The 27,051-nt window shown below is 47.5% G+C and overlaps 1 protein-coding gene across 1 annotated transcript in view; it reads left to right on the forward strand.

The window, feature by feature from the left end:
• LOC310856757 (uncharacterized protein) overlaps positions 1-7,569 on the forward strand; it is a gene marked incomplete at its 5' end in the record, with an annotated part of 46,083 nt that extends 38,514 nt beyond the window's left edge. Inside the window, 9 exons of the mRNA XM_083762232.1 lie at positions 995-1,258; positions 1,476-1,502; positions 1,611-1,913; positions 2,221-2,415; positions 3,238-3,421; positions 4,212-4,366; positions 5,062-5,199; positions 6,574-6,710; positions 7,260-7,569. Of these exons, the coding sequence (XP_083618358.1) occupies positions 995-1,258; positions 1,476-1,502; positions 1,611-1,913; positions 2,221-2,415; positions 3,238-3,421; positions 4,212-4,366; positions 5,062-5,199; positions 6,574-6,710; positions 7,260-7,472 (1,616 nt within the window). The 3' untranslated portion in view covers positions 7,473-7,569. The remainder of the gene's footprint in view (positions 1-994; positions 1,259-1,475; positions 1,503-1,610; positions 1,914-2,220; positions 2,416-3,237; positions 3,422-4,211; positions 4,367-5,061; positions 5,200-6,573; positions 6,711-7,259) is intronic.
• Between the last annotated feature and the right edge of the window lie 19,482 nt (positions 7,570-27,051).

Raw genomic sequence — 27,051 nt, forward strand, 5'->3', positions numbered from 1 at the left:
TCTAGGCCAACTCAAGATAATACTCCCCCCGATAAACTCTTCTCATTGCCCACGTCCATCCTACACGTGCCACTCCTACCAAACCATCAACGGAAGCACTCATCCATCGGTCCCGCTCAACTCTCCCCTCAGTCTACCCGAATCCATCCTCCGCCACATCCCTGCATGATGTTCCTCAACGCTGCAACTCAAGACCATCTCCTCACAGAGACTGGTTTCGCCACTCCTAGCTCCACCCCAGTCAAATATTGACTCCTACATCACTCCTACTCCGGGCACTGCATCAGTGTCATTCCTACCACACCACACGAGCCCTTCAGATCATACCGCACCCCTGGTCAATGGTCATCCCAAACCTACCACAATCATAGTGATTTTGAGAAGGTATACACGACTAGTATACCCCTACCCCAACATCCATCCATCCATCTTCAACCGCTTCTCCGTAGTCAGGTCACGGGGACAACAGCTCCACCAGAGAGCTCCAGACTTCCCTCTCCAGAGCAACATTAGTGACTTCCTCCTGGGGGATTCTGAGACGTTCCAAGGCCAGTTGGTCAATGTATTTCCTCCAACTGCGCCTTGGTCTGGCCCCGGGGTCTCCTCCCAGTGGGACGTGCGTCGAGGACCTCCCTAGGGAGACACCCGAGAGGCATCCTAACCAGATGCCCGAACCACCTAAACTGGCTCCTTTCCAGGCGAAGGAGCAGCGGTTGTACTCCGAGTCTCTCTCGTGTAACTGAACTTCTCACCCTATCTCTAAGGGAGATGCCAGCCACCCGTTAAAAAAAACTCATTTTGGCTGCTTGTATTCGTGACCTTATTATTTCGGTCATCTTTAGTGTCCAGTGTTTTATTATTTTAACCAAAGGTGATGTAATGTTAGACACCACATTATTCATACATTAATCATTGTTAGTGTTCATTCCTAGTGTAAAATGCTGTATACACAGCCCACTGTTATTTGAGTGCATCAATGTTTATTCCTCCACAGACCCTCCAGAAAAGCCCTCAGTATCAGCGAGTCCACCAGGAGGCGTTGTTGAGGGCAGCACGGTGACTCTGACCTGCAGCAGTGAAGCCAAGCCACCCGTAGACACCTACACCTGGTACAGAGACGGAGGAATCGCCTCTATCTCCACTGGTCCTCAGCTGGTGAAGGACAATGTGTCTCCTGCAGACGCTGGACGATACTTCTGTCAGGCCACAAACACACATGGATCCCAGAGGTCACCTCCACACACTCTAGATGTTCAGTGTAAGTGAACTAAAATATCTCTCTCTCTCTCTCTCTGTCTCCAGAGAGAGTTTGTATGTTTGTATGCTCTGCATTAAGTGCGTCTGCTAAATCCCTAAATAGGTCAACAATAGTATACACCCCCAACTGAACATGTTAACTCACACTGATGTACTGCTAGACAGGAACCATCTACTGTTACACTCAAACTCATTCATTTGCTCATGTTTCTCTTCAGCAGTTAATCCAACAGTCCACACAATGGGTAAATAAAACAAGAACAGACAACTATGCAACATTGTAAGCTGATTTTTGTTTTCCTTATAATCAAAGTAATATTACCTTTTTACTGGATATTATATTGTCTGTACAGAGTCTGATGATGTCAGGTTGGTGGAAGGAACCAGTCTCTGTACTGGTAAACTGGAAGTGAGACACCAGGGAGAGTGGAAACCAGCGGCTGATTTTACGTCTAGCTGGAACCTCCAGTCATCGTCTGTGGTGTGTCGACAGCTGGGCTGTAGCTCTGCTGTTGACAACAGATGGAGGTCTGGTTCTACACGTCAACCTGTGTGGTGGATTACATCTTCCTGTGTTGGATCTGAATCTTCACTGAGGGAGTGTGTAACGATGCAGGCTGCTGATTCTGTGGATAGACTGGAGGTGATCTGTTCAGGTAACAAAGAATAACTTCAACACTGACAATCATCAATCCATCCATCTAGTCTCTCCAAGAATATGCAGAGAAAAAGTCTTGATTCTGCGGAGAACAATACTGATTCTAATATTCCACATTATTTTGCATTAAGAAATGACCCAACCTGACAATCTACAATAGCATAAACCCCCAACCTGACAATCTACAATAGTATACACCCCCAACCTGACAATATACAATAGTATACACCCCCAACCTGTCAAATCTACAATAGTATACACCCCCAATATCTGTTCTCATTTTGGACGGCTGCATCTCTCCACAGCGACACTGACAAAGCACTGCGGACCCCCAGAGGTCCTCCAGATGAACAGCATCATGAAAGATACGAGACGAGACGCGTACGCACCCGGAGAGAAGGTGTTGTACGAATGCATGGTGGGATACACTTGGACCAGAGGACTCCACAGTGTTACGTGTGTGGATGGACAATGGACACGTTTAACAATAAAATGTGGAAGTAAGTGTACGTTTGTCAGTGTTGTTTGATTGAAGTGTGTGTGTGTGTGTGTGTGTGTGTGTGTGTGTGTGTGTGTGTGTGTGTGTGTGTGTGTGTGTGTGTGTGTGTGTGTGTGTGTGTGTGTGTGTGTGTGTGTGTGTGTGTGTGTGTGTGTGTGTGTGACATCAGTCACAAGGAGGTCCTGATTCTGGAGGTGGGGTGTGTCTTTGATTTGTACATGAACCAGGCATTCCAAGATAAACATTCTTAAGTATCAACCATTACTTGGATTGTATAACAAACCTGGGGTATCGCTGTAGATTTGCCATACTGATATTCGGAAGCCTGGGCCGGGTGCATAAACTGACCACTTGCCAAATACTGTTCTGTATCGGCTGTTATAGGCAGCTTGTCTGTGTGGAGGAGGAGGTGCCATGTGTATCATTAAGTGTACATGAACTGTCAACCCCGTTATATTTGTTTCCTTGTCAAATGTATTGTAATTTGTGGATTCAAGTAAATACATTGAAATGTGTGTGTGTGTGTGTGTGTGTGTGTGTGTGTGTGTGTGTGTGTGTGTGTGTGTGTGTGTGTGTGTGTGTGTGTGTGTGTGTGTGTGTGTGCGAGTGCATGCGTCGATGCGTGTGTGGAACAAGCTTACATTGTATTTCTTGCCTTGATCTCCTAACCGCACATTTCTCTCCATGGCTCGCACACACACACACACACATGCACGGAACGCACACATGCACGCACGTACGCACACACACACACACACACACACACACACACACACACACACTTCTCTCCATGGCTCTCACGCTCTGTCTCCATTTGACTCAGGAAAGTGCGGCAAGCGGAAGCGCAATATGCTCACAATCAGCGGAGGCACTCTGTCCCGTCCTGGAGACCATCCATGGCAGGTGTCTCTGCAGCGCAGACGCAGAAACACATTGAATGCGTTCGGACACGTCTGTGGAGGCGTCCTCATCCATTCCTGTTGGGTCCTCACCGCTGCTCACTGCGTGTAAGATGCTCTGAATGCTATGTGTGCTAACATGCTGCTATGAATGCTATGTGTGCTAACATGCTGCTCTGAATGCTATGTGTGCTAACATGCTGCTCTGAATGCTATGTGTGCTAACATGCTGCTCTGAATGCTATTTGTGCTAACATGCTGAGGTGTGAGATGTCATGCTGACCAGATTGTCCATTTCTGAGTTTTGACTCAACAATGAAACAATAATATCTACGTTGAAACTATATACACTATAGCACTATAGGACATGGCATCTGTCTACATAACATTAACTATTTAAATGACATTGTAGCCTTTTCATAAGCCTGTAAGGTCGTCAAGGCTATAGGCCAAGTCCTACGGAGCTAAGATGGAGTCTGAAGAGGTAGGTTTTCAGACTATGGTCCAAAGATTGGGAGTGAGTCTGCAGTTCTGACTGCAATGGGAAGTTCATTCCATAGTTTAGATTGGGAGTGAGTCTGCAGTTCTGACTGCAATGGGAAGTTCATTCCATAGTTTAGATTGGGAGTGAGTCTGCAGTTCTGACTGCAATGGGAAGTTCATTCCATAGTTTAGATTGGGAGTGAGTCTGCAGTTCTGACTGCAATGGGAAGTTCATTCCATAGTTTAGATTGGGAGTGAGTCTGCAGTTCTGACTGCAATGGGAAGTTCATTCTATAGTTTAGATTGGGAGTGAGTCTGCAGTTCTGACCGCAATGGGCAGTTCATTCCAGTCTGGGAGCCAGAATAATGAATGAAACGTCTCTCATGTCTTAATGACTGACTGTTGTTTCCCCAGTGAGACTAACGACACCATGGACATGCAGGTGGTCTTGGGGGGAGTGGACAAAGACATACATGAAGAGGAAGACCAGATCGTCGACGTGGACAGAGACTTCATTCATGTGGATTATTGGGGAAGCAGAAAATACAACAATCCAACAAATGACATTGGTGAGACCATTAATTTACTCTATGTCTCTGATTGGTCCATTAATTTACTCTGTCTCTGATTGGTCCATTCATCTACTGTGAGTCTCTGATTCGTCCATTAATCTACTGTGTGTCTCTGATTGGTCCATTCATTTACTGTATGTCTCTGATTGGTCCATTCATCTACTTTGAGTCTCTGATTCGTCCATTCGACTACTGTGTGTCTCTGATTGGTCCATTCATTTACTATGTCTCTGATTCGTCCATTCATCTACTGTGTGTCTCTGATTGGACCATTCATTTACTGTATGTCTCTGATTGGTCCATTCATCTATTCTATGTCTCTGATTGGACCATTCATCTACTGTATGTCTCTGATTGGTCCATTCATCTATTCTATGTCTCTGATTGGTCCATTCATCTACTCTATGTCTCTGATTGGACCATTAATTTACTGTATGTCTCTGATTGGTCCATTCATCTACTCTATGTCTCTGATTGGTCCATTCATCTACTCTGTCTCTGATTGGTCCATTAATCTACTGTGTGTCTCTGATTGGACCATGCATTTACCGTATGTCTCTGATTGGAGCATTCATCCATACAGTAGATTCTACTGTATGTCACTCACACAGCATGCTTAAAGGTCTAAATGATGACATCATGTCTGTCAGAGATGCTAATGTTATGTAACTATTGTGTTTACTGTGTCTCAGCATTACTGCAGCTGCGAACCACCAACGGAGCATTCTGTGCCAATGAAACCAGCTACGTTACAACTGCCTGTCTGCCAAACAAGATGTTCCCCGATGGAAAGAAGTGTTGGATCTCTGGATGGGGCGAAACTAAAGATGGTACGTGTCCAACCATTTCACTACCATTAATCACACCTTAAAGATGAAGTGCCGTGATTGTTTTCCACCCTAAAACATGATCATCAAGTCTTATTGTCATATAAGGAGTTATATTTTTTTCAAAAAAGTGTACAATATTTGTTCTAATGTTGTTTTTATGTGGACACGCCCACCAGTTAATTAAGTATGCCTGGTTTGCTTGGTGGGTGGTGATGAGTGGTGATCCACCTGAAGTGAAGCCACACCCACAGCTATAGTTGGGAGAGGGAGGGCTTAGAGGAGGGGTTGATAGTGTGATGTCACTATATTACTGTTCATTTCATTGGCCCGTTTGACTGTCAAGGGTTCAGCCTCCAGGAAGAAACCCTAAATACAAAGTTAATACACCATTGCACATAAAAACGACTCCAGGGTGTCTAATGAAGTACTGTCACCTCATAGACACATGAAAAACTGGAAAAATACAAACATTGTGGCACTCCCTCTTTAAAGCTGCTTTTAATATTTAATATCATATTGTCTATGTCCCTCAAAGTTATTTCTAATTGTTTGAGACTCAATCACCACTCTGATATAACCAGTCCTTGTAATTTCTTTCTGGACTTTGAAAGCAGTTTTAGCTGCAATACCACAATGTCCTTAGGTGGTGGGGGTGCTGATATGCAGAATATTTAATATTTGAGTCATTATAATACTGATGCTAGATAAAAACCAGGCATGTTTCCATTCCATGCCAGCTTGGAAAATCAACAATGGGGGACATTGCTGATGACACATGATCATGATCACAATGAGGACAAAATCAGTTGAGCTGTTCCTGAGAGCAATTTCCATTAAAACACCTAATATGATATGAAAGCCTGATTGTTGAAGATTGGTTATTTGTGGGGATATAAAACACATATGGGAGCCCCAAAAACACAAACTAAATTGAACAAGTTTAATTGTATGTTATAGATCCTTTAAATAAAAGCTACACCAGTCTATATAACACAGGGGTAAACCAACGAGTGTTCAAGTCTCTCAGATATTAACACAGGGGTAAACCAACCAGTGTTCTTGTCTCTCAGATATGATCACAGGGGTAAACCAACCAGTGTTCTTGTCTCTCAGATATTAACACAGGGGTAAACCAACCAGTGTTCTTGTCCCTCAGATATTAACACAGGGGTAAACCAACCAGTGTTCTTGTCCCTCAGATATTAACACGGGGGTAAACCAACCAGTGTTCTTGTCCCTCAGATATTAACACGGGGGTAAACCAACCAGTGTTCTTGTCTTTCAGATATTAACACAGGGGTAAACCAACCAGTGTTCTTGTCTATCATCAGATATTAACACAGGGGTAAACCAACCAGTGTTCTTGTCCCTCAGATATCAACCCATCCAAACTGTCACAAGGACAGGTTTCCCTGATGTCTCAGCAGCGTTGCATGGCGTTTTATGGATCCCTTCTGGACGACACCATGATCTGTGGAGAAGACAAGAAGGGACTAGTCAGCACCTGTAGCGTAAGTGTGTGTGTGTGTGTGTGTGTGTGTGTGTGTGTGTGTGTGTGTGTGTGTGTGTGTGTGTGTGTGTGTGTGTGTGTGTGTGTGTGTGTGTGTGTGTTATTGATGCTTGTCAATATTCCCAGTAGAGATGAATAAAACAATTAGGTCTGATCAAAAAGGTTTAATTGAAGATAATACAAAAATGAGAATAAGTCAAAGAGATAAAGTAGATCAAGTCAAAATGATATGTAGGTGACTCATATGGCTGTGTGTCTTACAGGGTGACTCATATGGCTGTGTGTCTTACAGGGTGACTCATATGGCTGTGTGTCTTACAGGGTGACTCATATGGCTGTGTGTCTTACAGGGTGACTCATATGGCTGTGTGTCTTACAGGGTGACTCATATGGCTGTGTGTCTTACAGGGTGACTCATATGGCTGTGTGTCTTACAGGGTGACTCATATGGCTGTGTCTTACAGGGTGACTTTATGGTTGTGTGTCTTACAGGGTGACTCATATGGTTGTGTGTCTTACAGGGTGACTCATATGGCTGTGTGTCTTACAGGGGGATTCGGGCGGACCCGTGATCTGCAGGGACGATGGGGTTCACTACCTGGCAGGCTTGGCCAGCTGGGGGAGTGCTGCGGCATGCGATGGTGAAAACCCTAGTGTCTACGCCGACGTCCACAGACACGTGGAGTGGATTTCCGGCTGCATTGCCAGCTATGGAAAACAATGCAAGACACAGAGTGTGTCGGAATATGACTATTTAGGATAAACCTATTAGCGAGCCATTGTGCACCAGTGGTGAAAAGCAACTAATGTTTATTTTTTTAGGTATTTCCATTATCCTAATAGTTTTACCTCTACTCCACTGCCACATATGTGCCAGTAGAATAGTCTATGGAAGAGTGTCAGAGTGGTAGGAGAGGGTGAGTATGTGGTTACTTCCATCTCACCAGCCCTTCCCCTGATTGGTTGGGGTTGCCTACTGGATCACCAGCCCTTCCCCTGATTGGTTGGGGTTGCCTACTGGATCACCAGCCCTTCCCCTGATTGGTTGGAGTTGCCTACTTAAGGCCAGAAAACACCTGAGGTCTTCAGCATTATTATTTTTTGAGTGGTGCAACCACTCCAAGGAACAGCAATGTCGGCGTGTACACCTATGTGTTCACCTATGTATGTATTAATGAGTATGACTGACTACCAGTAGGGGCGCTGTTTGCCAGAAACAGAGAGAGATAGTATTAGTGCTGCACTGTTGCCTGCTAATGAGAGAGAGAGAGAGAGAGAGAGAGGAGGGGGGAGGGGGGGGGGGGTAGGGGAGTTGCACCGCTCAGTTCACACGGGTGTGATCTTTGTTTTAGTGATGTTCTGCCCGCCTGCCATGTTTTTGGTTTGTTCTGCACGTGTATGATTTGCCATCTTAAACTTCATTAAAAGGACAAGGTTCATGTTTTAGTTTATTAGGAAAAGTAAAAGATGAGTGTTATTTTTTTTTTAATTTGCTGCTTTCTTTCGTTTTAGGGATTTTAGCTGTTTTTGACAGGGGGGGGTGGGGGCATTCGAGCATGGGGCTAAATATGTATTTTTTTTACCACATTTTATTATTACTTGCGCAAGCAGAGCGCGCAAGTACTAGTTTCGCCCGGTTACTTGCACCAGCAGAGCACGCAAGTACTAGTTTCGCCCGGGACTCGTATGCACCGTCCCAGCAAATGGTGCCTGATACGGCAGTGGTGCCAGATTACATACATGTATACATAGGAGCATTACCTTTAATCCTCCCAACACTAAAACATATCGTCATTACGTCACCATCGAAAACCAATTACACTCTGGCATTGAGAGCTAGTTATACAGATCTATGTAATCTGGCACCACTGCCGTATCAGGCATAATTTGCTGGGCCGGTGCATACGCATCAAAATTGGCTATCTCTCAATGATGACGTAATAAAGATGTGGATTAAAGGACCCAATGCCTGAGTGTAATTGGTTTTCGATGGTGACGTAATGACGATATGTTTTAGTGTCGGGAGGATTAAAGGTAATGCTCCCGTTATGTATACATAATCTGGCTCCATTGCCGTATCAGGCACAAGTAGTCACACACACACAGGCACATACACAGAACTCCATGTGGGACACCGGCTGACAGTTAAAACGGGTGCTATGACAACGTATATCATTAGGTTGCATCGTTCCCAAGTAGGCCGGTGGCCGACTGCGACGGGCACATACAGGTCTAGTTTATATAATAATCCATTTTAATATGTTATTAGGATGACCCTAAGGGGAAAAAAAAACTTGAACGATGTATTACTCTGTCACGCCTATGGTCGTGTGTGGTTATGATTAATTATGAGTGTTATGAGTTATGAGTATTATTTTGGATTATAAATATATATGTTTATTGCTAACATTATATATATTTATATGGTGGTATTGTTATAGTATACGTATATGGAATTATACCTAGGCCTAGGTGTCTTCTAATATATCTATACCTGAGCAGCAGTTGTTATGAACCTGTATTAGACTAACTCTCCTCCCATGCAGAGTAAACTAATGGGTCTTCAGACAGACTGATTGTCATCAGCTGTGTGTCTGGGGTACTCCTGTTGGCCATGACAATGGAGGCCTGATCATCCTCCCTGATTGGCTGACGGTCACGTGAGGGAGCTAACGGCCGTAGCTCTCACACTACTAAGCTCATTCACCCCCAGACAGGCACTGGGGAAACACTGACTTCCAGGGTCTTTCCCCCATCCGTCGTATTACTGTCGCATCCAACTGTTTTGCCTTATTTGTGAAGTTGAACTTTTGTTTAGAGACGTTATTCCCTTCGGAAAGGAATAACCTTATAGTTTTGTTTTGAGATCCGTTTATTGTATTACTTTTGAGTTAAGAGCCATTCTTTTGTAAACTTGTTGATTATTATAATTTATTCATCATACTTTTGAATAAATTCTTGGATTAAGACCTTGGTTTCGTTTCTCCTCCATATGTTGCATTACCTTTTACCCCTAGACATATGGTTTTGTAACACAGAGTATAAATACAAAGAAAATTATTTTGCTCAGAGAACTCTCAGTCTTACATACACAGGACATAAACAACATCTATAGTGCAAGAAAAAAGACAAAAAAACAGGAAAAGAAAAGTGCAAGTGAAGTGACAAAACAGTGCAATACAGTTCAAGGTCAGCTGTTCAGCAGCCTGACTGCCTGGGGGTAGAAACTGTTACTGAGACGGGTGGTACGAGATTTGATGCTCTGGTAGCGTTTTTTGGAAGGGAGTAGTTTGAACAGGGTATTTGCGGGGTGGCTGGTGTCTTCCATGATGTTGTGGGCTTTTTTCATACAGCGAGTGGTGTAGATGTTATGGAGACTGGGTAATTCTGTGCTGCCGATGATTTTAGCTGCTGTTTTAACGGTCCTCTGCAACGTATTGCAGTCCTGAGAGGTCGTGTTACCGTACCACACTGTGATACAGCCAGTTAAGACACTTTCAATTATACAGCGATAAAAGTTCACTAGTCCTTTTGTACTTAAGCCAAATTGTTTAAGGCGCCTCAGAAAGTACAGTCGCTGCTGCGCCTTCTTGAGGATGTACTCGTTGAGTGACCATGTGAATGTGTCTGTGATGTGTATGCCCAGGAATTTAAAGTTATCAACTATGTCGACAGATGACCCTTTGATGGAAATGGGGGTGTGGATACCTTTGGACTTCCTAAAGTCTACAATGATTTATTTCGTCTTATTGGTGTTAAAGATGGAGTGCCACCATTTTTTTCCACCCTAAAACATGATCATCAGGTATTATTACAATATAAGGGGGAAGAACTTTTTCCAAAAAGTGTACAGTATTTGTTAAAATCATGCTTTTATGTGGACACGCCCACCAGTTCATTAAGTATGCCTGGTTTGCCTGGTGGGTGGTGATGGGTGGTGATCCACCTGAACTGAAGCCGCACCCACAGCTGTAGTTGTATGATAAAGGTTAGGGGAGGGGCTGATAGTGTGGTGTCACTATATTACTGTTTACTTCATTGGCCCGTTTGACTGTCAAGGGTTTAGCCTCCAAGAAGAAACCCTAAATACAAAGTGAATACACCATTGCACATAAAAACAACTCCAGGGTGTCTAATGAAGTACTGTCACCTCATAGACACATGAAAAACTGGAAAAATACAAAAATTGTGGCACTCCATCTTTAAGTGAGAGGTTGTTGTTATCGCACCATAGAGTTAGATCCTCTATCTCCCTCCTATAGGCCCTCTCATCACCGTCGGTTATTAGTCCGATCACTGTGGTATCATCCGCAAATTTAATTATGATGTTATTCTCATATCTGGCGACACAAGTAAACTCAAGTAAACATTCATGGTATTTTTTACTTAAGAAGTATTTCAAGTTTGTGATGGGCCTACTTTATACTTCTACACTTCACTACTTCTCACAGGCAAACATTGTAGTTAGTTTTGACTCCACTACTATTATTTTATTTATACCATTTTAATTTATTTTGTATCTTCTCTCACCTGCTATCTGTGTCTTCAGCTGGTTTACTTCACTTTGAAGCGGGTCCTTCTCCCGGTTCAGGTTGGTGTTGTCAGACTCTAGCCGGTTCTTCTCCTGGTTCAGTTTGCTGTAGTCTGTTGTTGTTGCAATATTGTAGTTAGTTTTGACTCCACTACATTTATGTATTTATTTTATTTATACAATTTTAATTTATTTTGTATCTTCTCTCACCTGCTATCTGTGTTTTCAGCAGGTCCTTCTCCTGGTTCAGGCTGTTGTTGAGGATACTTATCTGGGTATTATCCAGGGTCAGGTTATCGTAGGTGGACTTTAGCGTGTTATAATGATGCACCAGGGTGTCGTTGGTCATGCTGTTACTGCAGGGTGAACGATCTGCAAGGACAGAAATGGATGATACAGACAGTTATTGCTACTGTTCATGATGAGGTTAACCCTTGGACTGCCAATCCCAATTTTTTTGTTTGGGTAACAAATTGGCATATTGTTAATTCATCGTTTTAACATACAAGAAAGATCTGGTGGTTTGAAGAGATGTTTTTTTTTTTTTTTCATTCCTAGTGTATTCTCTCGAATTGCCACCAGATGGCGGGAAAGCACCATTATGCTGATTTTGGCCAAAATAGACGGATCTTCCTAAGTCACTTCCGGTTCAACGATCAACAACATCCTGTAGTATTTTGACCCTAGTCACTAGCTTGGCTGGTCCGGATTGCTAAGCTAATGCTATATTTTTCATATCTAAGTCAAATTTACCTCAAATCAACCCCAAAACATCGCAAAATATCACATTTTTTACAGCGACGCACATAGAGACGGCGCGCATGCACGATAGCGCACAATCATGCGGATTTCGGCCGTTTTTTGGTAAATTACATCCAACATTAGTGATATTAGCGAAAAAATATAATTTTTTGCTCTTTTGACCCGATAACTGATATTGATTGTCATTCCGTTTTTTTCCGTGAACGGGAGGTTTAGATTTTTAGATTAATTCTGTTTTTTCCGTTAATTGTAGGCCAGGGGTTAAGCATCTGCGTGGACATTTTGATTTGAGAAGAAGAAAAAACTCAATGTTGTTATTATTTACGTGCATTAAATTGTCAACACTAGGCCTACTTTATTCATCATCTGTTGGGAATTGATTACATGAAACAGTCACCCGTGCGCCCAGTCCCAATGTTTGTGAACAAATAATTAGTCTATAATACACACAAAAATAAACTTAAATTAAAAAGAAAAACAACATTTTTTACAAGTTCTGGGTTAATACTGTGGTGGCCTTAATACTTGTCGCATCTACAAAAATGTCAGGCAACAAACTCCCTGAGTGAGTGATGTGGTAGTTTAGTGACATGTAATACTCACAGTGCACAGCCTGGGCTATGGTCACACCCATAAGTATAAGACACAGCATCCCCAGACACCCAGCAACCACTCGGAGAAGCCTTCTCCCTGTTTTAGAGCGCTGTCCTGAAACAGAAAGTACAGCTAGTTGTGCAGAGAGAGAGAGAGAGAGACTGAATTAGAGTCTGAAAGCTCTGCTATAACTGAACAACAGCTGTCTAAACCAGGGGTTCTCAACCCGTGGGTCGCAACCCCTAGGGGGGTCGCCAAATTATTTTTTGAAACTGAATGGCTGGATGCAGTCAGTTTGTATTGGGGGTGGGGAGGGGGTGCGGGGCGGGGCGGGGGTCGCGAGACAGGGCCAAAGCATTTCAGGGGGTCCCCAGCCAAAAACGTTGAGAACACCTGGTCTAAATCATCATTATAGTGAAGGATACGCACTTGTTACGTTTTGTGCTGTAAGAAATTCTGAATCAAATCTGAATAATCTTTTATTGAAGGACAGACAGCTGCTACATGTATTTCTTTTATTATTTCTTTTTACATTTTAAACATTTCAGACAAAAATGTAAAAAGAACCACTGCAAATCATCCGCTGACAAAACTTAAGTGAGGTGCTGGAGAGACAAAGGGAACATGAGAAAAATAAAGGGAAGCTCCGCACACTCAGATCTGTGCACAGTCAATGTATTTATTTAGCAAGCTTGCGGTCTACTGACCTTTCAGTAGACCGAAAGCTTGCTAAATAAATACATTGATTGTGCACAGATCTGAGTGTGCACTGTGCGGACACACACACACACACACACACACACACACACACACACACACTAAACGTATGATGACATATTGACCATGCAGAGCACAGTGACGACAGTAGACAAAATAAGGAAGTTTGGAAACTATATACAAACACACTTTTCAGCAAATTACACAAAATGTATACCTTCACCATCACAACCTGTGTTGGGTCATTTAAATGTTTGACCTAATGTGAGTCCAGAGCACTTGAAGTTTCAGTAGTAAAAAAATAACATCTTTTCAATAAATTTGAATCATTGATGATGATTAAAGGTCACGTGTTATTATAAATACATACAATAAATGCTATCCTCTATGAATACATCTGAATAGATTAAACAAATAGGGGTGACTTGACACATCAAGCACATAATTGTGTGTCTCGTAAATCAACATTTCGATGTAGCTTATAGTGATGTGACAACATGTAGCCTACATTTAAAAAAATAAAAAGACAAACCACATTTTAACATAAGGGGAAGAGATAAAGTGTTAGTCATTCAGGGTCAGGCGATTGGACAGTGTGTGTTCAGAGATGGAGCTCAGATCAGATGTTAAGTCATCATTCAACAACGTGACACACATAAGTATTGTTTAAAATTGGGCCTAACTGTGAGCAGCAATATATGACTGATCTGTAGCCTACAGCACTTAATTGTTTAGTAAATAATTATTTACTAAGTAGGTCAGTCAGACTCGTTTATTGTCCCCGTCAGCTGAGAACGAGGGTATCCTTTGCACTAGACCCCTGTCTGGGAGATGGAATGAGTATGAGCACCACATATAGTACCTCCCAGCTCTTACCGCACGCACATCTTAGATACCCAAGCCGTGCTACTCATACGCTGAGTTGCCGTTGCCCGGGACCAATTAAACCCAGACAAGGTTCTGACCAGATGTCCCTCTTTGCGTGGGACAGTCCCTCATTTCCTAGACTTTGACCCTGTCCCACATTGTGACTGATGACAGGCAATTGCATCAGTGTTCAAATGCCCTAATAGTTAGTCCCCTAATAGTCGGCCTTCTGTTGTAAAGCTCTCTCATTGTCTCTTCCTGCAAGATGTGTTTTTAAGCCTGTTAAAATACAAATAAAGCATGATTTTGAAACAAAATGTGAGACACCAGAGGAGTTTATAAATGATAGCCAATAGGCCTATGGTTGAATATGACATCAAGGCATTTAATAGCAACTCAAGTAGTAAGTTGCTAACCCGGTACTCAAGTATCGCTTGTGTGGAACAAGTGGGATGGGGTCCCCCCATCCCACTTGTACCACACAAGCGATACTTCTGTCCCTCAAAGGAACAGTTTGGATCTGGTCGCCCTACTTGTGGTCCAAAGGGGAGTGCTCTACTAACTATACTGTATGACCCTGGCAGCTGTCTAGAAAAGGGTCCATGTTGGTTGGATCAGGCTGTAACCTTTATAGTCATACAGTAAGTACAGTACAGAACTTGTATTGTACTGTGACTCATGTCTGCCCCCTGCTGGTGAAACTTTGCATCGCCCAAGCTGTGTTGAAAAAGCAGGGCTAAAGAAGAGCCATTCACATCAGGCACTGCCCAGAATGGACAGTCTGCTGGCCATTCTGGCAGATATGCCTGATAACTCTAATGATAACTATGATTATAATATTATTCACCGTTGTCTTTGTCATAGTTGTGCCATCCACTTTGTTCTATAGTTATAGTGCTGCATGTGTGTGCGTGTGCGCACACGTTTGTCCGGGGATAATCTTGCCTACCGGCTGGACCGATTGGCACAACGTTTATTAAGCATGTATACCAGTAGGCCAAGGAAGTACCTTTTTTTAATTAACTTTAAATGTACAGTTCCCCCCCCCCCAGTTGGTTATAGAGACACAGTTGGTTGGTGTGATTCAATTGAAATAGATGAGCCAGGCAGCCGTGGCTGACCCAAACAGAAGGAACACAACCGATGGACCATGTGCAGACCGCGGCCATCTTACCATATAAGTGCTAACAAGGTGCAACTTCCCATTGGCATCCAAACAGAAGTCCTATCTGCTTGTATTAAACAACGTCAAACTCACCAACATTGCAGCTGTACGAAAAGCTTTATTATTCACTTTTTATCCTCAAAGTGTTTGTTTCATAAAAATCCACCGTAGACATGTTATGACATTTGTGGACTTGTGTCCTCGCAGGTGATTATTTTTCTAAGTGTTGCAGTTTGGATGTGCTCGTTAGATATCACTCAACTTTCAGACAAAAGCCCCAACTGTTACTTCTCAGGAAACAGGGGGAGAGAGCGCCCCTTCCGATGGTCCTCCAGCACCTTGATGACATGGGTGTCAAAACAAACATTAAATTACCACTGTATTACTCATCTTTTAAAATGTATAATTAGTCGCCAGAATCAAGATCCTAGGTGGTCTAAAACTTGAGTTATTGTAAAATAACAGCAGGTGGCGGCCATTTTGAAAAATGGCTGCCATGGTCACAGGGAAAATCTAAATTGTACCACTGTATCCCTCGGAAAGTGCGCTTCGTTTGGCAGGTGTGAAGCATCATTCGAATCCTAATGCGCATCAAAGAACTGCATTCTACTTCGACCAAAACGGGGATTTCGCTTCGCTTCCAATATCCGCAGCAAATAAAGGAAACTGTGGCGGGTGAGGAGCTAAACACAGTTGGAGATGGAGAAGGCATATTTTACGCAGCGCAAAGATGTCCCGTTACCGTGGATAGACCATAGAGCTATAAAGGATAGACGTGGTCGAATGAGGAGACTGAAGCCCTGGTCAAAATGAGGACGAGTTCATTTATCAATTGCTTAAGGAAACACGTAAAAACACTGCAGTAGCCTACAGAATATTCTGTCTGTCTCTGTGCGTAAACATGGACTTTCATCCCGATAAACATTTTGTGCTGCTGTCTGTTCTCAATGCGCTCAGCGCTGTGCCTCCATGCCCAAAAGAACAGTGCGTGGCCGCGTGCGAGAGAGAGAGAGAGACCGAGGGTGAGAGAGAGAGAGAGAGAGGTCCAGTCCCCGACGGCACGACACATGCACGTGTGACGTTATAATTTTAACACCATAGATTTCACTGTGTAGGCTATAGTTTATAAATTGAACACATTGGTCCCTGCTGCGATTCCTTGCTGCGCTTGAGACAGCTACACACACACACACACACACACACACACACACACACACACACAGCACCTTTCAGTTCAAACACATTTCAAGAAACATTCAATTGATAATTGATAAAATGTATATTAATGAAATGCTTGTTTCTTTATTTAGAAACAATCCTTATATGTTTAAAAAACTAAATTATCAGTTAATGTACAGTGTAACATGAATCAGCCTAACAAAGATGTCAATGGTTCGAAGTTAACTATGGAATTGTGCGTTTTTTGTCTGTCAGTGTACTCAAAATCCCCATTCACTAGTTGGAAGAAACACACCATTGTGGAAGGTTTAAAGGTTTTTTATTGAATGAGAGAATGAAGTGATGAGGAGGAGTGTGATGATGAGGAGGAGAGCGGGGCGTGGGTTCCGGGGGGTTAGCCGACCCTGAAGTCTTTGGGGAAGGGGTCGTGTGGCGGTCAGCCCGCGGCACACGTGGGGCGTGATCGCGTGGCGGTCAGCCCGCGGTACGCTTGGAGGCGTGATCCCCCCGTGGGAACTGTGAGGAAGGGAGGAGGTGAGGAGAGATGGAGGAGATGGAGCAGTGGAGATGCTGCTGGTCTTGAGGTGGTGATGGGGATGGTGGCGGGATACGAAAAGCATAGAGGATACTGGGTTGTCTGAGGCGGGTATAAGAAGGCTCAGGTAGATTGACGTGGAGGGCGGAGGATGGCGTGAGGGTATGGTCAAGGTGTGTTTCTCCACCTCCTGAACATCAGTTGTTCCAACTCCATTTCACTAGTTGGAAGAAACACACCATTGTGGAAGGTTTAAAGGTTTTTATTGAATGAGAGAATGAAGTGATGAGGAGGAGTGTGATGATGAGGAGGAGAGCGGGGCGTGGGTTCCGGGGGGTTCGCCGACCCTGAAGTCTTTGGGGAAGGGGTCGTGTGGCGGTCAGCCCGCGGCACACGTGGGGCGTGATCACGTGGCGGTCAGCCCGCGGTACGCTTGGAGGCGTGATCCCCAAAAAGGACTACGGGGCGACTACTAGGCCAGGGAGTTGTGGGCCTGCTTGATGTCGTGGAGGGAGGAGCGGATGTAGGTCAGGTATGCCTGGGAAGACCATCTACCTAGCAGGCGGACGGTGTGGTCCTGGAGGCCTCGGCTGGCGGCTGTGGAGGCGGCGCCAATGCGGAAGGAGTGGCCGGAAAAGTTTTCCGCGGGGTAGCCTGAGATGGTGAGGATTTGGCGGAGGTGGAGGAGGAACCAGCCACGGGTAGCGACGGTTCCGTGTTCGTCGATGAAGAGGGGGTCCGGGGGGAGAGCGTGCTGGGATTGTCTGAGGCGGACGTGGTTGGCCAGGGATTCAAAAGGACTGGTGGGAGAGTTGAGGCGGAAGAGGTAGATGGGGATTGGGCGATGCTGGGAGGTCTTGCTTCGTTTCAGGGTGTAGACCAGTGTGTCGTGGTCGTGGGAAGTTATGTCGGAGAGGCAGGGGTGGATTGCGGGGTCGAAGTTCCGGTTGGCGGCTGTGAACTCTGAGCAGCGGAGGAAGCCGTAGAAGGCGAGGAGGAACATGGATTCGAGGGTGGAGTTGAGGGTTTGGTTGGCGTAGCCGGATCTGATGGTGTGGATGCAGGAGGCCAGGATTTCTATGGTGAGGGGGAGGCGCCGAGGGGGGAGTCGTGGTTCGCCGCGCTGTAGGCCTTTGAGTTGGAGAAGGATTTGGGGGTGCTGAGTGAAGGGATGGGGTGAACCGGTTAGGAGTTTGGTGAAGAAACTGATCCCGCAGAGGTAGACTCGGATTGTGGAGGAACGGGTGGAGAGGGCAGAGGCGCTGTGGCTGATGTAGGCGGAGAGGGAGAGGAGATCGAGGGAAGGGAAGGGTAGGTTGTGGCGGAGATGGAAGGACTGGAAGTTGATCCAAGCTGTCCGGTAGGATGAGAGGGTGGAGTCTGCTATGCTCAGCAGGACGGATTGCTGGGACTGGAGGATGAGGTGGTGGAGAGGATGCTCTAGGGGAAGGTGATGTCGGAAAATGGAGGGACTGGGACCGGAAGGGGATCGGAGTGTGGTGCCAAGGTCTTGAATTTCTGAAAGAGAAAGCGGGAAAGGGAGTCAGCGATGGCGTTGTGGTGGCCGGGGACGTGGGCAGCGCATAGGAGAAACTGGTGGGTGACAGAGAGCCAGGTTAGGCGGCGCAGGAGGGACATGACGGGGAGAGAGGAGCAGCGGCCTTTATTGATGATTTGTACGACTGCCTGGTTGTCGGTGTGGATGAGGACACTCTTGCTGGTCCACTCTGTGCCCCACAGGGCTGCGGCGACGACTATAGGGTAAAGTTCGTAGAGGGTAGAGGATTGGGTATGGTCAGGGTCGAGGAGGTGGAGTTCGCCAGGCCAGGGGGAGGAGAACCACCTTCCGGCGTAGTAGCCGCCGAAGCCTACTGAGGGGGCCGCATCTGTGTATAATTGGAGGTCTTCGGAGGAGGAGACAAAGTCATTATAAAAGAAGGTGATGCCGTTCCAGTTGGAGAGGAGGAGGTGCCAGAGGCGCAGCTCCATTTGGCAGGGGGAGTCGAGCGTGACTTGGTGGTGAAGGGAAGGGACTGAGGTGGAGAGGTGGAGGAGGTTGGAGATGAAGGAGCGGCCTTGGGGGATGATGCGCATGGCGTAGTTCAGATGGCCGAGTAGGGAAAGGAGCTGTTGCTTGCTGCACTGGGGGAGGTCCATGTAGTTGGAGAGGAGGAGGGTGATGCGGTTGAGCTTGTCGGGGGGCAGGGAGGCTTGGAGTGAGACAGTGTCCAGAGTGATGCCTAGGAATTCGAGGGAGGTGGAAGGGCCCTCGGTCTTCTCTGGGGCGAGGGGGACGCCGAGGTCGTTGAAAAGGGAGGTGAGTGTGGTGAGGCCGGAAGCGGGGGGTGCGTGAGGGGGAGTGACGACGAGGAAGTCGTCTAGCAGGTGGGTGACGTAGGGGAGCTTGCAGTTGTTGAGGAGGATCCAGCAGAGGGCTTCGGCGAGGGTGTCAAACAGCTTTGGGCTGCTCCTGCAGCCGAAGGTGAGGCGGACGGCGAAGTAGTAGGCGTCCTGCCAGAAGACCCCAAAAAGATGCCAGCTGTCGGGGTGGAGGGGGAGGACTTTAAAGCTGCGGTGACGTCGGCTTTGGCCAGCTGGGCGCCTTGGCCGGCGAGTCGGATGAGGTTTATGGCGCCATCTATGGTGGCGTATTGCATGGAGAATGGGGGGCTGGGGATGAGGCTGTTGATGCTGGGGGTGGAGGTGCCGTGGGGGGAGGAGTATTTCCGGAGTATTTCCGGGTGGCGATGCCGAGGGGGCTGATGCGGTAGATGGGGAATGGTGGGGTGGAAAATGGGCCGATCATGAAACCGTTTTTGACTTCTTTTGTGAGCAGGGTGGTGACGGAGTCGGGGTCGGTGATGGCGGACTGGAGGTTTTGGCAGATGTGGCTGTTGGTGGGGAGGGTGATGAGGCCGGGGGAGAAGCCGTAGTTCAGGCCTCCGAGGAGGAAGCAGACGGTTGCGGGGTCTGGGTGGCGTGATAGTGCGGCGGCCTGGGCGGGGATGTTGATGGGGTGGAGAGGTGCCGGAGTAGTCAGCTGATTGGTGGGGTGTTGGGGCAGGAGGGGCGGGCATGGGCGCCCCCACAGTGGGTGCATACGTGGAGCATCCTGCAGACGGAAGCGGAGCACCCTATGCCATTGAAATTGTTACAAATGGCCTCGGTGCCGCAGTAGAGGACTGGGCGGCCACGTACGTCAGTTGTTTGTTTGGAAGCTGGGTATTGGGGGGGTCGTTGCGGGGGCGGGGCGCCGATGGCAAGGAGGGGGGGAAGACTGGAAGCTGGTTTGGTGGTGGGTTTGGTGGTGGGTTTGGTGGTGGGTTTGGCGGCGGCGTGGACGTGCTGACTGGCGGCAGGGTACTGGCTGGTGGCGGGGGTGCGGGTGGCGGCGTGGACGCACTGGCTGGCGGGGTGGGTGGGGTTGCCGCACAGGTTACAGGCGATGGCGAGCCTTCCTGCGAATATCCGGCAGTAGAGTTCCAGGTCTAGTTGACCCCAGTATGTGGCGGTGTTGAGCTGTTGGAGCCTTGGTGGTACTCTAGGAAGAGTGAGCCGCCGAACCTCACGGCTAGGTCTAGGATGGTGGTGTGGTAGTCGTCCAGCTCCTGGTGCCGGGCTGGGTAGGTGGAGCAGATGACATCTCTGTATTGTGAAAATGCCCGGCCGAACTCGGCGACGGTGAGGATGGCGGAGCGTGAAGGGGTGGGGTTGCGGAGGTGGATGGAGAGGTCTCCGCACTCAATTAGGCGGGATTCTGAGTTGGTGGTGGAGGGACGGAGGAGGGTGGCCAGGTCGATGTCGTTACCTAAGAGAATCTGGTTCCGGAGGGCGGCGCCGATGTTCTGGGGGTTTCTTGCTGGGGCGTTGGGCGGGACGACTGCTGGGGTTGCTGTGGAGAGAGAGAAATTGGGAGGACGGGGGGGGAGAGGGTAGGAGGGGTCGGAAAGGACGCTGGGGAGAACCAGCGTAGGGTGGTAGGTAGCCGGGAGGTGAGGGTAGGCGGGGTGAGCCTGTGGGAAGGCAGGAGAAGCCAGGGGGGATGGTGGGTGGAGCCTCGGCAGGAGAAGCCATGAGGTGGGTGGGGGGAACCTCGGCAGGAGAAGCCATTAGGGGGGCGGGGGGAACCTCGGCAGGAGAAGCCATGAATGGGGCGGGGGGAACCTCGGCAGGAGAAGCCATGAGGGGGGCGGGGGGAACCTCGGCAGGAGAAGCCATGAGGCGGGGAGGGGGGGCCTGGGAGGGCGGGTAGGCTGGGAGAGCCTGTGGGAAGGCCTGGATCAAAGCAGCCACGAGAGTGGATGGGGGGATGAGGGGAGTTTGAGTGGGGGGGGGGGGGCGGGGTTGGGGGGTGGTGCGGGCTGCGCGGCGGAGGAGGACGAGAGGGAGGAGGTCAAGAGGGAAAGGAGGGACGTGAGGGTGTGGGGGGCAGGCACTGAGGTAGGGGGGTCTGGGGGGGGTCTGGCTGATTGGAGGGATTGTGATGGCGGGAGGGAGGGGGGTGGTTGAGCTGGTTGGAATTGTGCTGTTTGGGGAAAGTCCACAGCTTCCTGTAGACGGTTAAGGATGATCCGATTGAAGATCTTACTGGGCACACACAGTAAGGTGATCCCTCTGTAGTTGTTGCATTTCCTTAGGTCACCCTGGCCTTAGGGATATCTGGCTGTTCTGCTGGTGGTAGCCTGTTCAGAACCTCTTTGAAGTGCTCTACCCATCTTTCGAGCTGTTCCTCCGGGGTTGGCCATTCTTGTCTGTGATTGGTTTGTTGCTATGTCGATATGTTCCAGACAGCTTCCTTGTGATGTTGTACAGTTCCTTCATGTTCCTTTGAGCCGCTGCGAGTTCTGCCTCCTTGGCTAACCTCTCTACCTGTGATCTCTTGTCCCTCCTGATGTTCTGTCGCACTTCCTTATGGCACCTATTGTACTCCTTTTGTGTCGAGGCTTTTTCGGCTCTTGTTCTTGAGTTGTTCACTTTTTCTTTCAGTTCTCTCCTCTGCTGGATTATGTAGAGTGTTTCTGGTGTTATCCATTCCTTGTGTTTTTGGGATCTTCTCCCCAAGGCCTCATCACATGTTGAGCTCCAAGCAGCTTTCAAGTGATCCCACTCTTCATTTATTGTCCATCCTTCCATCCTTCCTAACTGTAGCTCTGCGTTTTTCTTCGAGAGGATATAATAATAATAATAATATACGATTTATATAGCGCTTTTCTAAGTACCCAAAGTCGCTTTACAGAAAGAAATACAGACATATTTATTAGAAAACAAATTAAAAGGTTTAAAAGGTTAAAAACTAGGAATAAAAATCAAAAGAGGGGCAAACAAGAAGGGTGTGTGTGTGTGTGTGTGTGTGTGTGTGTGTGTGTGTGGGGGGGGGGGGGGGTTATGTAGGGAAAGTGGGTGAAAAGTGGGTTTTGAAAAGTGGGTTTTGAGTGTGCTTTTGAACATTTCGAAGGTGGGGGCAGCTCTGATGTGGGTTGGGAGTGAGTTCCAAAGAGAAGGGGCAGCCACTGCGAAGGCCCTGTCTCCCCATGTCCGTTTGTTGGATCTATGGGTTTCCAGTTGGTTGGCAGTGCTTGACCTGAGGGAGCGGGAGGGGACATGGCGGTTGATTAGTTCAGAGAGGTAGAGGGGGGCCTGGTTGTTGAGGGTTTTGTAGGTGATGGTGAGTATTTTGAATTCAATTCTGGACTTGACTGGGAGCCAGTGGAGTTCGCGGAGGATGGGTGTGATGTGGTCCCTGGATCTGGTTCTGGTGAGTAGGCGGGCGACGGAGTTTTGAACATATTGTAGTTTTCTGAGGACCTTGGTGGTGACGCCATACAGGAGGCTATTGCAGTAGTCGAGTCTGGATGTGATGAAGGCATGAATGAGTGTTTCAGCGGCCGTGTGGGATAGCATGGGACGAAGACGGGCAATGTTACGGAGGTGGAAAAAGGCGGTTTTGGTGATCTGGTTGACATGGGGCTGGAAGGAGAGGGTGGGGTCAAGGATGACACCAAGGTTGCGGACTCGGGTGGAGGGGGTGACAGTGGAGCCATCAATGGTGAGGGAGAAGTCATGGGAGGAGCGGGTGAGTGAGTCAGGGCCAATGATGAGGATTTCCGATTTATTGCAGTTGAGTTTTAGGAAGTTTGTTTGCATCCATGTTTTGATGTCATGCAGTCAGGCAGGAGGTGAGAGTGGAGTGGGTGATGGCAGTGATGGTTTTGGCGGGGAGATACAGTTGAGTGTCATCGGCATAGCAGTGGAAGTGGAGACCATGAGTGCGGAGTATCTGGCCAAGGGGGAGCATGTAGAGGATGAAGAGAAGGGGACCAAGTACTGAACCTTGGGGGACGCCGTGGGTGACAGGTGATGTGAGTGATTGGCAGTTATTGATGGAAATAAAATGCTGTCTGTCAGTGAGATATGATTGGAACCAGGAGAGGGCAGTGCCAGTGATTCCAAGGGTGGATTTGAGGCGTGAGATGAGTATGGAGTGGTGAATGGTGTCGAAGGCGGCACTGAGGTCAAGGAGGATGAGGATGTTGAGTGAACCGGTGTCAGCAGATAGAAGGAGATCATTGGTGACTCTGAGGAGGGCAGTTTCAGTGCTGTGTTTGGTGCGGAAGCCGGATTGAAATTGTTCATATAGGTGGTTTGTTTCCAGGTATGCAGTGATTTGGTTTGTGACGACTCGTTCCAGAATTTTTGACAGAAATGGGAGGTTTGAGATGGGCCGATAGTTATTGGGGGAGTCAGGGTCGAGGCCGGGTTTTTTTAGGATCGGTGTGATGGAGGCAAGTTTTAGGGAAGGGGGAACGAAACCAGAGGAAAGGGAGGAGGTTATTGTTTTAGTGATGAGTGGTGAGAGAGTGGGGATACAGTCCTTGAGGAGGTAGGTGGGGAGGGGGTCCAGGGAGCAGGTTGAGGATTTCATGCCTGCAATGACAGTTGACAGCTCAGAGGGTGAGATGTCAGTGAATGAGGAGAAGGAGTGTGTAGTGGGTATGGTAGGCTCAGGTTCAGGTCCGGGGGGGGGGGGGGGGGGGGGTGGCCAGCTGGCTGTGAATGTTGTTGATTTTCTCATGAAAGAAGGTTAGGAAGTTATTGCATTTTTCAGTGGTGAAGGAGTGGGAAATGGTGTCCATGGGTTTGAGTAGTTTGTGGAAAAAAGTACTCTGGGGTTGCCACTGCCTGACTGAATGATTCCAGAGTAGTGAGAGGTGCGGGTGGAGTTGATGGTGTCCTTTTAGAGCTGCATATGCTGTTTATGCATGACGGAGTGAACAGTGAGCCCTGTCCTCTTGGACAGCCTTTCCAGCTGCCGGCCCTTGGACTTGAGGCTGCTGAGTTCATCCGTGAACCAGGGAGCAGTGTGGGTGAATGAGACGGAACGGGTTTGAACGGGTGCAAGCTGGTCAAGGGAGGAGGAGAGTGTGGTGTTGTATTATGTTAACCAGTTCGGTGGGGGAGTCAGACTGTGTGAAGGAGGAGATGGAGATGGCGTCGGAGAGGGATACGGAGAGAGACAAGGGGTTGATGGATTTTAACTTCCGGAACTTTATGGTGCGTTTTAGCTTCTCGTGGGGGGTGGGTGTGTCAATGTGGAAGTCTATGGCAAAGTGATCTGAGATGGTAGCACCAAAATTGGTGCTAGATATTTGGCTGATACTGGAGTTGGTGGAGCAGACTAGGTCGAGGGTATGGCCTTTAACATGGGTGTTGAGTGAAATTGAACAGTGTCAGGATGTCCATAAATTCGGAAGCAGCTGTGCAAGTGGATTTTTCCACGTGGAAATTGAAGTCACCCAGGAGTGTGACAGATGGGGATATGGAACACAGTTGTGTGAGAAATCCTGATAGGTCGGAGAGAAAAGATGGGTTTGGCTTGGGGACTCGATAAATGACTGCGATGACCAGGGGTTTGGGGCCGGATAGTTTGAAAGTGAGGGATTCAAATGATGGTGGGGCCTGGATGGGGATTTTGGTTAATTTGATGTTAAGCCGGTGGATGGTAGCAATACCACCACCGGCACGTCCGTCCAGGCGAGGATTGTCCATATAGGAATAGCCGGAGGGGGTAGATTTGTTAAGTGTGATGTATTCCTGAGGTTTTTGCCATGTTTCAGTGATGAATATGAAATCCAGGTTTTTGTCAGTGATGTAGTTGTTGATAATGGATTCCTTGAGGTTGAGAGAACGGGAGTTAAACAGTGCGCATTTGAGATGAGATGGTATGCTGACGGAATGAGGTGCTTTGACTAAGGCTCTCAGACAGACAGGGCGCACGTGTGGTTTGTTGTGGTAGCTGTGTGACGTCACGGCTGGACGGCGACTGGGCAACAGAGATGGAATGGAGTTTCGTGTACAGGCAGCAAACTTATGTCGGCTACCCCTATGAGAGTAGCGGGGCCGGCGGAGAAGTCCGTGTTCTTTGATGGTTGTGGTATATCCAGGAGTTATTGTGATATTGAGTTGGTGGAGTTCGACGGAGGAGTAGTGGATCCTCATGCTGTCCGGTGGTATCGTTGACGGGGCTCTGGCTCTGCTAACCGCAATCCAAACGAAGCTAGCAGGCAGCCCCACTATGCTAGCAGATAGCACAGAAGAGCTAGCCGGTAGGCCAGCGATGTCAGCGGGCGGTCGCAGGCGGAGCTCCCGCAGACAGAGAGCGAAGAGGCCGAGGACTGTAATCCAAAGCATGCCGGGCACACTGTAGCGTTGATTTTGCTAGAAAACAGATAATCTGCTGTAACACCAGCCAAGCGACGAGTGAAGGCAACCAGGGCCAACTACGCCAACAAGTGCTGGTAGCAGGTTACCGCAGACAGTTTGATCGCCGAGTAGGTCTCTCCAGCGACAGAGGCTAACTACACCGCGGACAACAAGCAGAGCTATCCGGGTGGGGAACCTCCTCAGCGGGGGTGAAGGAGTGGAGGCAGACGGATAGCCAGGGAGGCTACCGGCAATGTCGGAATAATCCTTGCCAGGAGGAACGACCACAGCTCATAAAAAGGGGCACACGAAAAACAAAAGGTACAAAAGAAAACTAAACATTAACTATTCAAACAATGCTGTTAAAAGAAAACAAAAAAGTCTAAACTATAAGGATCGGAGAAGCGGCGACAGACACGCCAGCGTCCTCTCACGTCCTCTGACTGAAGGAGACACATGCTGATAACAGTGATATCCTTAAACTGCTCTGTCACTTGAGCATTGCTGAGAGATTCAGTGTTGTATTTCGCTCTTTGACCTTTAGCCCGTTGGTGTCTCTTCAATCTTAGCTTGAATTTCCCTACCAGGAGGTGGTGATTTGAGGCTGCATCTGCGCCTTGTCTTGCCCTAACATCTTCCATGGTTCTTCTTAACTTTTTGCTGATACAGATGTGGTCAATTTGGTTTTCTGTGACATGGTCTGGTGACACCCAAGTTGTTTTGTGGATTGTCTTGTGGGGGAATGCACTACCCCCAATCACTAGATTATTGTTTACACAGGTCTCCGCAAAGATCTCGCCGTTCTCATTCATTCGCCCCACTCCATGTTTTCCCATTACTGCCTCGTATCCCTCATTTTGGCCTCCAATCTTGGCAGGTTTCCCGAACGCATCGCAGTCGCAGTTCCATGTTGTAAATATGAGTTGGTGCGTCGCTCCAGCACAGCGTTTATGTCTCGTGACAAACGTAACAGGATTTATTTGGGCTTATTTGGGGGAAATGGAGGTCTAAAGGTTAGTCAGCGGGGTGTTATCGATCCAGAATCAGTCCGATCAGCTATTGATTATGTGCGGGGGAAATTAAGCGGCTTTGGGGTTGGTTGATTTGTATTTGTACGTTTCTTTGTTACGTTCACATCGGTGACCAATCCAATTGTGTTACCGGCCAATTATATTTGTATTTTATGTATTTGTTTTCCGCTGTGTACAACATTGGGCGTTGATTTAGCAGTGCATGGACATCAACAATAAATACATTTATGTACAACAGTTCAACCAAACGTGGATCTTTTT

The sequence above is a fragment of the Protomyctophum parallelum genome (genome assembly GCF_964188405.1).
Source record: "Protomyctophum parallelum genome assembly, chromosome: 3".
Classification (NCBI taxonomy): Eukaryota; Metazoa; Chordata; class Actinopteri; order Myctophiformes; family Myctophidae; genus Protomyctophum; species Protomyctophum parallelum.